The following is a 15,190-nucleotide window of genomic DNA, read 5'->3' as shown; positions in this document are numbered from 1 at the left end:
CTGCCACCGGACGCCCCTTAGACGCATTCCACTGTAGATTAGTCACGCCTAAACAACTACTACTACGATGGGTGAGTGGCCCTACTATCTGCTGTAGGTTCTGTCCTAAACTGACCTTAATCTAGTTTTATTGTTTTATGGTTCACTGTCTATTTTGAGGACTGAAGAAGATTGACAGGGTTAAGCCTGTAGAGGCTTTAGGGTGTTAACTTCAAGAGCTTTAAATGTATCTTTTAAGTCACTTGTACTCCACGCAACGGAAGTTGAGCCAATTGACAAATCAGATTCAGACATAATAGGCCTGTTTTAGGAACTGTCTATGCAATTTTGCCTTGTAGCGTGATTAAATAGCCGAGATCAAGTCCGAATCTGTCTAGATCATTCTTAACTTAATCGAAACTAAAGCTTCAAATGGTAAAAAGCCCAACCCTTAAATTCCAATTGTAGACAAATGATAATATATCCAAAACCGGTGAGTTCAGTTTATGCAAGGCCAACAGTAAACTTGACTTAGCCTTGAATACCTCTAGTCAAGGCTATCTGTTTATTAGCCTTAGGGTATATTAAATTTAGCTTGTAACCTAGTAGCTGTCATTTAGATTGACATGTGGGTAAAAATATCATGTGACATTTTCACTCCTCCACCCTGTTATTTATCATAATACTGGTCAAACTGGCCTAAGTAAACAAGAGATTTTAAACAATTCTTGCCATATAGCGTAGCCTAAGCTAATTGTGAGAGATGTTACTTTGCCCTATATTAATATGATACTTTAATTTCTGGCATATTATATGAAACATGTGTTTTTCCACTGGTTATTATACTTGATGTATAGCCTCTGTACCATGGTCTCCCACTGTCTTGGGTTAGAGTTCTCTTGCTTGAGGGTACACTCGGGCACACTTCTATCTAGTTTCTCTTCCTCTGGTTTTGTTCAAGTTTTTATAGGAAATATTTATTTTAATGTTGTTACTATACTTAAAATATTTCATTTGTCTTTATTTCCTCTCCTCACTGGGCTATTTTCCCTGTTGGGGCTCCTGGGCTTATAGCATCCTGCGTTTCCAACTACGGTTGTAGCTTAGCATTTAATAATAATAATAATGCCGTCTCTGCCAAATCACTGGTTTTGCCTCAGCCTTCTGTGAATAGTAATTATGGAATCCCAGTGGGGAATGAATGTTAACAGTATACTGGTCACAAATGAGACATATTAAACCATAACCAGTTAAAAAGAATTAATAGTTCCTGTGTATCATCAATAATAATCTTGCAAATATTCACATAACATAAAACAGCAGCGGTATAATTTCAAGGATCAATTTTCAACCTGACCAACACTGGGACTTGACTTGACCAGGGACTTTTCCCTCCTTTACAGTGCCAGAAGTCACAGAAAATACAGATGTGGGTATTAACTAAAGGATGTACAGTATGTAGGTTATTGGACACCTGTAAGCATGATGACGGCCATGCCCCATAACTCCCTTATTTTCAACTCTCGGAAACTTGCGTAGTATAAAATCTGTTCAGAATGTTACAAATACCCCGAATAAGTACTTACCAGATACAAATAGACGAAATACGATTGCGTTACCTTGCTAGGAGTGAAACAGGTTATGAATCAAACAGAGTAAGCTAAGACTAAGGCAGTGTAAGGCGACCCCCCCTTTAGGTAAAGACACGGCTAGTAGGTTAGGTTAGGTGGGGAAGTTTAGGTAAGGTGGTGTTCTTGTGTAGAGGTTTTGTAGAACAACGTACACAGTTTTTGTATCTTATGAATACCTAGAAAATGGGAAGAAATTCCCATTATCTATCAACGCAGGAGGACCTGCCCGCTGATATTACAAAAGATCCTAACCTTGCCGTACATTACTTCACCTGACGTAGTATGTCAGGACATGACTTGACAAGGTGGGCTTTGAGCACCCCACCTAACCTAACATGGTGTCAGAAGCTATAGAAAATTAAATTTACTTCAGCCTATCTGTGTACATCATGCCTTAACCAGTATGGAAGGAGACCTATGTCTCCCCTTCTCTAATACTTGGGATAATGTATTCCTTACCATCGTTGGGAGGTATGGCTAGATTTAGGGAAATTATCAGTATAATACTTTAAGAATTTAACAGGACACCTTTAGTCAGCATACTTTAGATCTAATTTTGTATTCTCCACAAGCACTTATCTACAAGGCAACCATTGTGTAGCTTCAGTATCATAAAAAATTAAATGAAGTATGAAAACATCTGGGTATTTAAGCATAGCAATTTATTAAGTTTTTGTCTGGTAAACATATTGGGTAATGATTTACAACCCAGAAAATCTCCCACAAGTACTTGAGAATATCCTATGCCAGGAAAGTAACTATTACCTCTCACAACAACCACAATGAAATTGAAATATTATGCAAACTCTTCATATTTCTAATAGTAAGTGGCCTACGTTAAAGATCATTTCCCTTTCATATTCCTTAAAGAAAAAACTCAAATCTTGTGTCACTCAAACATCTGCTGTAGAAAATTCAGTGTTGGTGAGAGAGAAATTAAATTATCGTACATTAATTGAAATCAATAACAGTATGAATGTGAAATATGTTTACAACAGATTCTATTTTATTGCAAATTTGACATTCTTTCCAATCATAATGAATAGGCAAAGGTTTTTGAACTGAGGAGAGAAAAACTTAACTTGGGCACTGTGTCCTACCCGACTGTCATGGGATTTTGTCCATGCTGAACTGGATTCCCTAATCTAACCTGACCTAGGGCACTAGTGAGATACAAGGATGCATCCTAACTTCATGGTACTTGTATATATTTACACATTTTGAAATGTCACTGTCCTAACTAACCCAACCTGGGATACTGGACGACTCCCATAACTAAATAGACCTAAAATGTGGTGTACTTGCTTATTGTGCACTGTACTATTTTAGACCATCAAAACTTTAATCTAACACCGTTGAGTCTAGGATAAAGGGACTGCATCCATACTGTAGGGGTTTCTTTGACCTCATAATTCCTCCTTTATTTGAAATAAAATATTCAACCAATTAGAATAAGAGCAAAATACATTATATTCATCTAACTGATTAATTGCCAAAGGCACAAAAAACTCCAATTTTCCAACAGAGTTCTTCCTGTTACGATAGATATATGGTTAGGGTTATTAAGTTATCAGTCTACTGTGGTATAAGAAATTATTGTTGGAATAGATTGAATCAAAATTTGTGTTTCATAAGAATTCGAATGGTGTGAACTAGCCTTACAGTTGAAGCAATGGCCAGCTTGACCTTCCTACCCCATAAAATTCCAATGTAGTTAGACTAAGAAGATAAAATATATCTTCATTAAGGTATTTTTGTACGCCTAGCATTATTGATGCAAAGTTTATGGTGGTCATTCTTAACACTTGATGACACCATTAGTATATACTGTCATATGCTTACTAGACGAGCATTATTACCAAATTAAAACAATATCACAGCAATGAAGAGCTAAGCAAAAATCCACAGCTTTTTAGCATCCAGGCAGAAAAGTTATATGAAGGAAAACAAATCGGTAACAATTGTGGAAAACTAAGTAAACTTGAGCCCAAGACTATCAAACCTTTATGAAATCAAAAATCTTTTAGTTAACTAACTACTTAAGAAGTACTAATGAGAAAAGATATTAAGCTAAAATTAACATATAAACATAAATTGAACTAATGATATAGATATCTATTTAAAACACAGACTTCAAACAAAAGTGAAATAGAAACCAGCTTCAACCAGTTTGGTTCAAGTACAAAGATACAAGGCCATACTTTTATTGTTGCTTTTGAAGAGAGGTCGCATCGGAAGAGGGATTGTTCATCTCCAAAAGGAAAAACTGGCTCCCCTTATTATTCAAAAGGTTATATTTTCTATTGAGACATTCCTCAACATTTTTGTTGGTGGGGGTTACTTATATTGATGTTGCTATTCAGTTATTGACACAATTGACTGTAATTTCATCTTTGTTCCTACACAAATACAAACCCTTATCTTTTACATACGACAGAGTATCAACGAAGCTGGAGGACACGGCAGTTAAGCTTTTATGATGAGGTAAAAAGGTGGCCGGTAGCCTTGCTTGCTCGCTGAGCAATCACTTAGAATTCAGCCGTTAGTGAGAGCAGACATTCTTCTACTGGCTGGAATATTTTGGCTAATAAAGTCCTAATTTTTTATCTCTTTCCAGTGTGTTAGAGATTTTTTGCTGTGGGGGATGTCTGCAGATATGTGGACTTGCTTGGGGGTGTTGGGACGACATTGCGTCACCTTTATGAGTGCAAAGGAGAAAATCCCCAACTATTGTGCCCCACTTGCAAAAGACACTCCTGCAGACATGAATTTCTTTGTGACAAGTGTTGGCAGTGGTTACTTGTGTATGGCAGGAGGAGGAAGAAGTCCAAAACGGACTCTAAATCTTCAGGGTCATCCTCATGGAAATCTCGACCTCTTCCTCTGACCTCCGGTATGCTTCCCTCTGATTGTTCCTCGTCGGTTTCCTCTGGTAGCTGAATGGAAAGGTGGTGGCCCTTTAACTTTATACCATGTTTTGAGGCCAGAAGACCTTCCCGTTTCCCCAGAGGAACAGGAATGCTTCCCCCTAAGGAGGAGGCCTCATTATTATAAAATGATGCCCTGCCAGTTTTAGGGACCCTTCCAAGGAGTTGTTCGTGATGATGTTGGGTTCGAAGGGAACAGAGGAGAGAATTTCTGCTCCTGCCCTAGACACCTGAGGCTTGTCCCCTTCGAGGGCAGAGAAATCTCTCTCCTTCTCTGGCTCCTCCCATCAAAGCCACCCACCATCACACCAGTCTTAGTATCACCTCATGAGACTAGCAGAAAAGACATGCTTGGTATCCCCCCATGAGACTAGTAGAAGACACATGGTTATTGTTAGCATGACTCCCACATATGTGAGAAAATTTCTGTGTTGGCTAGCGACACGTCTCTCAAAATGGGTGCTGTCATAAACGTGTGTACGCATCTGAGTGCAAGTGTGGATTAATTGACCTATCCCCACTGGACACCCCCCTTCCTTTCCTGAGGCTGTGGTAGTAGCACACGCTAACTCCCCAAGCGCCTCTCCAGGGCACACTTAGCCTATGAGAGTTTTGGAACAGTCGAGTTATCACGCGTCTCACCACTTTGCTCGTTAACCAGATGCGCCTCACCCCTTTCTGCACCACACAGATGCGTCTAACCACTTCACGGGCCACCCAGACATGCCTCAACACCTCACGTGTAACTCGGTTGCACCTCACCATTGTGTGCCACAAATAACCCAGACGTACATCAAAATTGCACGCTCAACCCAGATGCGCCTCACTATTGCATACTCAACTCAGACGCGATTCATCATTTCAAGTGTTACCTAGATGTGGACGTGCCTCACCTACATGTGCCCCACATGATACACGTTGCACCTCTTCTAGGATGGAGCACAATGCAGAAATCTCTTCCTTTAGGAAGAGATCTTAAACCTGTGAGAGATAAAAAGCGCGCCCTAAAGGCCATGCTAACAACCTACACTTACAGGTCTATCTGATAGACTTCCTCTTGACCGTTGAATTTGTTTCGAACTCATGCTCTCTTTATCCTCAGATTCGAAGTTCCCAGTAGAGAACTTCTCTTTCAGAATGGAGCCGATTCCATTCAGATTAGTCTCCTGATGCCTTAAAGAATAGAAGGTTACCACCTAACCCCTTCTCGCCTTTCTCTGAGGGCTTGTGCTTCAGAGAAAGTAAGGACCTTCAGTCCATACCAAAGAACAATGCAATTTTTGATATCTGCCACCTAAAGAAGATTACAGAGAAAGAAAGTGAAGGTCATGATAAAATGCAGAATTGGCTAATTCATGAACACTTATTGAGTGTCCGTTTTCTGGTGATAAGAAACATTGGATCCCCAGCGTAGGTAGCCAGGGTGATCGCATGCTTTTCAATCTCCTTCCTGTTCATGATGCTAGCGTGGGTAATGGTTTCATACTCTATCACTAGCAGAGCGAGTTATCCATTCTGGATAGCACAGATATAGCCACGTGCTTTCTGCAATTTACTTCGGTGTTGCTCCTCAATCTTGTATTACAACAGTCTGTAAGGGATAAACAGCACAAGTAATGAGAAAATTATCATTTTGACAGAAAAACTATAAAACCCTTTCCTGGTTACTATATGTCTGTTAGTTTTCCAGAAAGTTTCTTCAGTAATTTAAATCCTTTTATATGATCTGGTAAATTTCTCAGATATAGCTTCATGGATAAATATAAGAAATAAATTTGGGACTACCATGGTTAACTGGATACCACTATAAAATAGCTGGAAGACTGACTTTAATTTCATGTTTCAATGTTACTAACCAAGAAACAAGATATAAAATGTCATTATCCTTGGGATTAATTTACCCTGTAAAGGTTACAAGTAAGTAGTGGTAGTAGCAGGTTAGACATTTGTGTGTATATTCAGTTTTAACTATAGAACACTTAGATTTTAATAATTTCAGATGTGTGTGTATTCTATTCAATGGAAGCTCTTAATCAAATAAAAGTTACCTACATTCTTTTTTCCTTCATTTGTGTATGTAAAGATCATTTTTTTTTTGTAATGTATCAAAGGTTTATCTTATAAATACGAAGCTAATGTTGAAATTAAAATTTTCAGAGGAAATTACAGCTAGCTTAGAGAAGTTGCGTGTGTCTTCTGAAAATCCAACTCCTGAGCCGTTAGATGAGCTACTAAACAAAATACATCAGCAGGGTGAGTTACACTGGCCACTTTTACTCGTTTACTGATTTGTCCATCGCCAAAAACTGTTAAGATTATTATGCCAGTAAGTTTAACACGCCCAAGGATATTCCTTAGTCACAAAATTGGTAATGCAATGTCTGAGTACTGTATTTAATTTATACAGCTCTGTACTGTGCTGGAGTTAAAATACTGTTTGTTCCGTAACTGGAATACAAACCACGCTATTTAATAGGGGTATTACTTTCGGCGTAGCTGAAATGACAAGCCATTAATTTTTAACGATGGTTTACTACCCACACCGCAAGTTAGCGGGGGTAGGGGAGGGTAGCTTGCGTACCACCGCCCCCTCACACACCTGTGCTTGAGCTCACTTTGCTCTCGGCTTGGATGGTGGTCAGACGTGTCCGCTCTCATCCTTGCCGTCATTTGGCAGCCATTTAATTGCTTTTGTCTTTTCTTTTTTCTAGTTCTGTATAAGTGAAGTTGGCCTCTGCGATCATGCGCACCTGCCCTGGGTTTCCCGACCGCCCCTGTGGAACATTTATGTCGGCGGTCGAAACTGATCCTCACGTCCTTTGTCCTTCTTGTAGGGGCCAACGGTGTGATAGCAAAAACAGGTGTAGGGAGTGGTCTACCTCCCAGTGGGAGAGGTTTTCGTAACGACGGAAGAAGAAATCCAAACGGGATATTTCTCCTTCAAAGGTTTCTTTGAAAGGAGAAAAACCCAAGGCCTTTTCTTCTGTTGCCCAAACCTCCTCCGAAGCTTCCACTTGGTCGGTCTCTTTCGGGAGACCGTCGAGTGGTAGCGTAGACCGATGTACTGTTTACCAACCTCGGGGGTTGAGTGATGACGTTGCTTCCCCTAGCGAAGCAGCTCTACCTCTCCCCCGGGGGAGGATATGTCACTAACCATCTTATTTCAGCTTTGGTCCTCCTTGGGGCTTACGGGTTCGCCCTCCAAGGAGGTTTTTCTTAACTACATCCGATTAGGTGTCAAGCAATCGTCGTCACCGTCAGAGGTTGATCCTCTGTCTCTTGTCGACGTTGTGGTGTCAGAGGTATCCAATGCAGTATCACCCATCACCTCTGCCTCTCCAAACTCTACAGTAGCTGACGGCTTAATTTCTCCTGTTTCTGTTCAACCTTCGAGGGAGAAACTAAGTCCATCGTCAGTCTCTCCTGCTAGTGTTTCTTCACCTCGGGAGAGTTCACTTACAGAGACTCCTCTTCGTAGGACTGCAGGTCAGCCTGCTGATTCAACGGCCCCCAGAGGGCGCGTTCGTCGGAAGGCTCGCCTTCCTCTTCAACTTAGAGGCTTTCCTTCACCTGCGGTGAGGAGGGGCCTCTTTGGTTCAACATCTTCGATGCAGTTCACCACAGAGGAGCCTCGAGACCAATCATCTATCACTGCTCCTGCACTGGTCCTGGACCTCCATCCGACAGACCTGCCGAACTGCCATCACCATTTCTACATGGGCTTAACAAAGCTTCACCTAAGCACACTAAGGCGCGCCAACCACATACGCGCCAACGAGACCTGACAAACGCTCCTTAGTAGCTCGTTAGGCCTCATCACTAAACCCTAACACAGGGCATCAAGGGCGTATGCGCCAACACGCGCATACGCTCCAACAGGAGCATAGCTCCATCACGCGCTATGCGTGCCCTCATGCGCATACGCGCTCACGTTCTCCTGCGCCTACGCGCCAACATTCTCCTACACGCCCAGCTGCGCGCCAACACTCACCTGTGCGCCATCAACCTCATGCACGCCATCAGTCTCCTGGCTGCGCGCATACGCGCCCAACATCCAACTCTCCTGCGCGCCAACGATCTACTGAACGTAGTACTTCTGGGAAGGCAACAAAGCTGGCTTCTCCCACGCGCCAACCAGTATCATTGCGCCAGCGCTCACCTGCGCGCCAGCCTTCTCTCGCGCTCCCACGCGCCCCACATGATTCAACTGCGCTCCCGCGCGCTAGGGATCTTTCTCCTGCGCGCGCGCCCTACGGCTGGTATAGGTGCGCGCGAACTTTCTCCCGCGTGCCTGCGCACTCAGCGTATTAATCCTGCGCGCCCGCGCGCGCCAACAGTCTCCTGCGCGCAAGCCCCGATATTCTCCCTCGCGCGAGCGTCAATATCCTCCCGTGCCCGAGACTACTGAACTACGCATGGCAAGGTCACCATCGCCTCATTCCCCTCCCTGCAAACGCATACCACTGCGCATTGTGGGAGAAGGGAAACATCTAGAGGGGTCCAGGATCCCAAAGCCACCACAGGCGAACCCACCAATGATGGGGACTCTTCCCAGGGATCCTTCAATCCCTGTCGCTTCAAGGGGTATGTCTTGACAGCGCATCTGTCAGCCAACAGCCCTGGTTCGGTGCACTGATCAGAGCCGTAACGCAGGCTTTCAAGCCTGTCTTCTCTGAATTGGGACGCAGAACCATGGCTTCTTCTACCCCTTTGAAGAAGAAAAGAGGAATTCCAGACGCAGTCACTTCCCCAAGGGTGAAACTGACTCCACGCAGCCTTCGAAGCAGATTCCTTCCTTACCTCAGACTGCCTCTCCTTCCCTTTCGGACGAAGATTTCCCGTCCCTAAGGGAATCACGCGAAGAGAAAATTTCACCCATCGCACCAATGGGGGAAACCTCTCCTCACACCGAGGGGTCTACTCAGTCGGGGATTGAAAGGAACATGCCACCCTCGTCAATGTTGGAGTCCTACATCCTTCCCAGGAAGGAATCTAAGGACTCCAAAACATTGCCGAAGTCCTCTACTAGGACTAGGATGGAGCCAGCTAGCCACTCAGGGAATGTCCGCGACTCTCCCCAAGAAGAGCTTTTGGGGACAGAAGGAGACTTCGCTGCAAGTCCTACAGCAGGAGGAGACCAGTAAGAGTCAGAACATGCGTTTTGGCAAATTCTGACTCAACGGGTTTTCCTCCAACCGTTCTGGTGCCACCAACAAGCTCCTCCCACCTCCTCGCGTACAGCAGAGGAGGTACTTCGAGATCCTTGAGGAGCCTTGTTTAGCTCTTCCTCTTCACCACTCACTGGAAGAGCTACCCAGGGGAGTCCCTCTTGAGAGACTCTCCAACCGGCAGGTCTCGTTCTCGGCAGCCGAGATCCTCAACCAGAAGAAAGTTGCGAAGTGTGCTATGCAAGCCACGTCAATATCTGGTTGGGGACCTTAGATATCCTGATAAGTTCTGAGGATTTCTCCAAAGAACGTACCAGGAAAGCTATGGAAACCTTCCTTCTCTCAGGTACTCGCACGATCGAGTTTCTGGCCCACCAAATCTCGAACTTGTGGGCAAATACCATCCTGAAACGTCTGGATACAGTAGCTGAGAGATTCCATCAAAAGGTCACTAGCACCGAGATCAATAGGCTAAGACATTCCTCCCTAGAGGGATCCGTTCGAGCCTAAGGATGTGGAACTTGCCGCTGAGAGGTGGAGGAAGTCTCATCAAGACTCCCTCCTTCATAGGGCTTTAACATCCAAGCCCTATAAGCCTCCAGCACCACAGCAGTCCCCTCGAGTCAAGACTACTAAGATGACAACAGCAGCGAAGACCTTGGTGTCTAAGCCCTTTCCTGTCAAAGAAAGGAATGGCAAAAAGTCCTCCAGGGGAGGCAAGAATCCTAGAGGGAGCAGCCGAGGCCACAAACACTAGGATAGGCAGTCCCCCTGCATGTCCACCGGTGGGGGGATGCCTACAAAGTTGCTCAAACAGGTGGAAGCAACTCGGGGCCCGATTCCTGGACAATCTCTGTAATCAGTCTAGGATATCGCATCCCGTTCATAACATCTCTACCTCCCCTGACGACGAATCCTGTGTCATTGAACTCACTTGCCATGAGATCGGCACGCCCTTTGGGCAGAAGTCCAGATCCTGTTGAAGAAGGTCACTCTCCAAGAGGTCCTCGACGGATCTCCAGGCTTCTTCAGTCGACTCTTTCTTGTAAAGAAGGCGTCTGGAGGCTGGAGACCAGTCACAACCTATCAGCTCTGAACAAGTTTGTCAAACAAACTCCGTTCAGCATGGAGACGGCGGACACAGACTAACAGTAAGACCGCAAGACTTCATGTGCACACTGGACCTAAAGGACGCGTACTTCCAGATCCCATTCCATCCGTCTTCAAGGAAGTACTTAAGATTCAGTCTAGACAAAAGAAAGTACCAGTTCAAGGTGCTGTGCTTCAGTCTTTCCACAGCACCACAAGTCTTCACCAGAGTGTTCACCCTAGTATCATCTTGGGCACACAGGATTGGCCTCCGTCTACTCGGTTATCTGGACGACTGGCTAATCCTAGCAGACTCGGTGTCAACCCTTCTTCAACACAGAGACAAACTTCTGACTTTGCCAAGATCTGGGGATCATAGTAAATCTCGAGAAGTCTTCACTGCTTCCCACTCAAAGGCTGGTATACCTAGGCATGATTATAGACACCACTCTCCACAAAGCCTTCCCATCAGACGACAGGATAGCAAGGCTGAGGAAGGTCGCAAGACCTTTTCTCAGACGAGAAGAACTTCCACCCCAATTGTGGTTACATCTCCTCGGTCACCTTTCATCGCTGGCCCGTCTAGTTCCCAATGGTCGCCTCAGGATGAGATCCCTCATGTGGCGACTCAAGTCCCGGTGAAATCAAGCGTACGACTCCCCCAGACATCCAGATCCCCATGGGACCTGCAGAACTGACGGATCTCCAGTGGTGGGTGGCAGACGAGAACCTACGAAAAGGAGTGGATCTTCTCGTCCTTCCCCCGGATTTGATGCTGTTTTCGGACGCTTCAAAAAAAGGGTGGGGGTCCCACGTGCTGCACCACACGACCTCAGGCCTCTGGTCAGAGTCAGAAAAGTACCTCCACATAAATCTCCTAGAGATGAAGGTCGTCTTTCTGGCCCTTCAACAGTTCCAACAGTACCTGGCAAGTCACTTTGTGGTGGTGATGAGAGATAACACCACAGTACTGTAGTGGCCTACATCAACAAAGAAGGAGGTACTTTTTCGCAGCAACTATCCCATCTAGCAGTAGAGATACTGAGATGGGCCGAAATCCACTCGATACCACTATCGGCACGCTTCATTCTGGGCAAAAGGAATGTGCTCACTGACAACCTGAGCAGAGCATCTCGGATAGTGAGTACCGAGTGGTCTTTGGATCATCTAGTAGCCAACAAAGTCCTGACTCTGTGGGGTTCTCCGACTGTAGACCTCTTCGCAACGGCCCTGAACTTCAGGCTCCCGCTGTACTGTTCCCCAGTTCCAGACCCCAAGGCTCTCTGGCAAGATGCTTTCCAACAACGGTGGGACAACATCGACGTTTACGCCTTTTCCCCGTTCTATCTGATGAGGAGGGTACTCAACAAGCCCAGAACATTGGTCAATCTTTCAGTGACCCTCATAGCTCCGCTATGGCATCACGCAGAATGGTTCCCGGACCTTCCGCAACTCCTAACGGTGCCACCAAGAGAACTTCCTCCACGACACAATCTACTCAAACAACCACATACCAACATCTTCCACAAAGCCGTAGGTTCACTACGGCTACACGCCTAGAGACTATCCAGCATCTCCTCTCTGAGAGAAGATTTTCGCAACAAGTTGCGATCAGGATGTCTGGACACCTGCGAAAGTCTTCAGCAGCAGTCTACCAGGCAAAGTAGAAAGTCTTCTGTGGTTGGTGTCGTGGAAGGGTATCTCTCCACTCGATGCCACTATTCCCCAACAATAGCGGAGTTCCTCGTGTATTTGCGTGAAGAAATGCGTCTTTCAATCTCAGCAGTGAAAGGCCATCGCTCAGCCTTAAGTCTCGCCTTCAGGCTGAAAGGAATGGACATTTCCTCATCGCTAGAACTTTCTCCACTCATACGTAGTTATGAACTTACCTTCCCTCAGTCGGAAGTGAGACCTCCCCCATGGAATGTGGTTCGAGTTCTCAGTTCTCTTAAGAGACCTCCCTATGAACCATTACGCCACCTAACCTGGAAGACGGTATTTGTGCTAGCTTTAGCCTCGACCAAGCGAGTCAGCGAACTGCATGATCTCTTGTATGACATTGCCTATTCAAGGGGATGGGGAGAGGTAACGTTCAGCTTCGTCCATGAGTTTATTGCTAGGAATCCAGGAGTAGCGGATCCTCGATTCGACTCCTTCCGGATTTCTAGTCTCCGTACAGTAACAGATGACCCAGACCATCTCTTACTATGCCCAGTAAGGAGCTTGAGGCTGTACCTCATAAGAACAGCCGCAGCTCGTCCTCGTGTGCCAGCACTATTTGTCAGCACAGGAAGGACTAAGAGGAGGGTCTCCAAGAACACCATCTCTGCATGGATTCGCAGGGTCATTGACCTGGCACTGAAGCCAGACCCTCCTCCGTCACGTCGCCCTAGAGCACATGATGTCAGGGGCATAGCTACGTCCCTGGCCTTCAAAAGAAATTTTTCAGTGATGCAGGTTCTTCAAGCTGGGGTGTGGAAACGTCAAACGACGTTCACATCCCACTACCTGCAAGACGTGACGCACAGGAGATTCGATACGTTCTCTATCGGTCCTGTGGTGGATGCACAACAGCTGGTTTAAAACCTCAAGCTCCTTATTGGACAAGTAGCAGAAGGTTGAGGGCATTGTTACCCGGTATTAGTCTGCATGAATGAAAAGGTTTGACTGGGCTTTTTTCTTCATTTCTTCATCATCCCCTATCTTGGGGAAAGCAGCATCTAGGGTTCTCTGCATAGCTGACCTCAAACCACTGCAGGTAAACCATGCTCCCTTGTGTTCTTAGTATTAAGATTAATACTGTTATGTCCCCATACCCTGACGAGGTGGTATTGGGAAAGTCCTAGTCTACAAGTTTCCATCTAAAGAACTTCAGAACAACTTTCTAGGACGAGTCACACTTCTTCATACCTTCACACAGCTTGCGTAGGCCGCAGACCTTGCGTAGCAAGGTTGTAGGGAGGTGCAGGGACTCCTTATTTCTTGGGTGCTTACACACTCAAATAAGGAGTCCCCGGGCAAAACCAAAAGCCAGACTAGCAGGGACGTCCACCCTTGCTAATGGGTGGGTCACCCCTATTAAATAGCGTGGTTTGTATTCCAGTTACGGAACAAATGACAAATTCGTAGATAATTTGTATTTTTCAATATTAAACTTAGCCGGTGATCATATAGCTGTCAGCTCTGCTGCCCGACAGAAAAACCTAAGGACAAAATACGCCAGCGATCGCTATACAGGTGGGGGTGTACATCAACTGCGCCATCTGTCGAGCAGGTACTCAAGTACTCCATGTCAACACAGAACCAATTTTCTCTCTGTCGTGCCACTGGCAAGACCTACTAAATACGCTGTTACTAACTGGATTTGTTTTCACAACTATTTGGTGAAGTACACTATTCCAGTTTTGAGCTTTCGCTATGCAGGGGTTTTATCTTCATCTCAAAACTTGAACTCGTTTTGGATAGATTTAATTATGGTAACAAAGAGAGTATGGACTCTCTTTCACTTTTAAATGGCCGACCCTTCCCTTAGACGGAAGTGTGTTTAGGTTTTTAGTAATTTTGCTTAACACGTTATAGATCTATATATTTTATATCTCTCCGCCTTTATTAGGCCTCTTCGATTAACTTTCCATTTATTATAAACATATAAAAAATAAATTTTTATGTTTTGTTTATATGCGACCTTTCCTGATAGTAGGCGGTCCTAACTTGGAACCGGAGTTAATCAACGTTGAGCCCGTTATATCGTATTTAGCCTTTAAAGAATTTAAAACTTTTTAAGTTTAATGTTTTATGAAAGAATTTCTTTGATAGTCTCGTACTGTTTTCAAAGATGAACCAACGTTTAGTTTTTTAGACTATGCAGTTGTTGACGTTCAGGACGTTCAACATGCGCTCTATCGTTACGATAGAGAGAGAGTGTATCACGGTTTCACTTTGCAGTAAGAGTAAATCGATTCTGACGTTTCGTTCATTCTTTCTTAGCTTAAATGGTTTAAATTCTAAATTAAAGGAACTTTTTATTTGGAAAACCTTTCAGTTTTTTCCTTTAGCCAAATAACATGTTTTGACGATATATATTTGGGCTCTTCTCTCAGGTGCGAAATCAAGAGAGAAAGAGAGAGAGAGATAGAGACGGAGGGAGAGAGAGGAGAAAAAACGTTCCGTTCAAGCGGATAACGTTGTTCTCGTGTGACTCTCCTCCCTAGTCGCTGTACGGGGAAGAAGGTAAAACGTTTCTAGGGTTTTATTCTTGTCCCCAGGCTATGGGCGGTGAGAGATTGTAAACGTAGTTTATTTGAACTAGTGTTTAGTCTCTTTTCCAGCCACTGAATTCTTTATCTTTATATATGTTTTCTGTTTTTTGCTAGTATTAATTTCGATTTCAGTGAAA

General features: G+C 44.5%; 1 protein-coding gene across 3 annotated transcripts in view; it reads left to right on the top strand.

The window, feature by feature from the left end:
• Positions 1 to 15,190, top strand: part of vimar (visceral mesodermal armadillo-repeats) — a 61,026-nt gene that overhangs the window by 192 nt on the left and 45,644 nt on the right. For 2 of the 3 annotated variants that reach the window (XM_068361945.1, XM_068361944.1), the window contains exons 1-2: positions 1 to 71; positions 6,695 to 6,790. The exon at positions 1 to 71 is cut by the window's left edge and continues 192 nt beyond it. In XM_068361945.1, coding sequence (XP_068218046.1) covers positions 68 to 71; positions 6,695 to 6,790 — 100 coding nt within the window. In that variant the 5' untranslated portion in view covers positions 1 to 67. Of the gene's footprint in view, positions 72 to 359; positions 473 to 6,694; positions 6,791 to 15,190 lie in introns of those variants that run through there. The other variant, XM_068361946.1, reaches the window with a different exon arrangement.

Source organism: Palaemon carinicauda, chromosome 38 (genome assembly GCF_036898095.1).
Source record: "Palaemon carinicauda isolate YSFRI2023 chromosome 38, ASM3689809v2, whole genome shotgun sequence".
NCBI classification, from domain to species: domain Eukaryota; kingdom Metazoa; phylum Arthropoda; class Malacostraca; order Decapoda; family Palaemonidae; genus Palaemon; species Palaemon carinicauda.
This window is presented reverse-complemented; position numbering and strand designations above follow the sequence as displayed.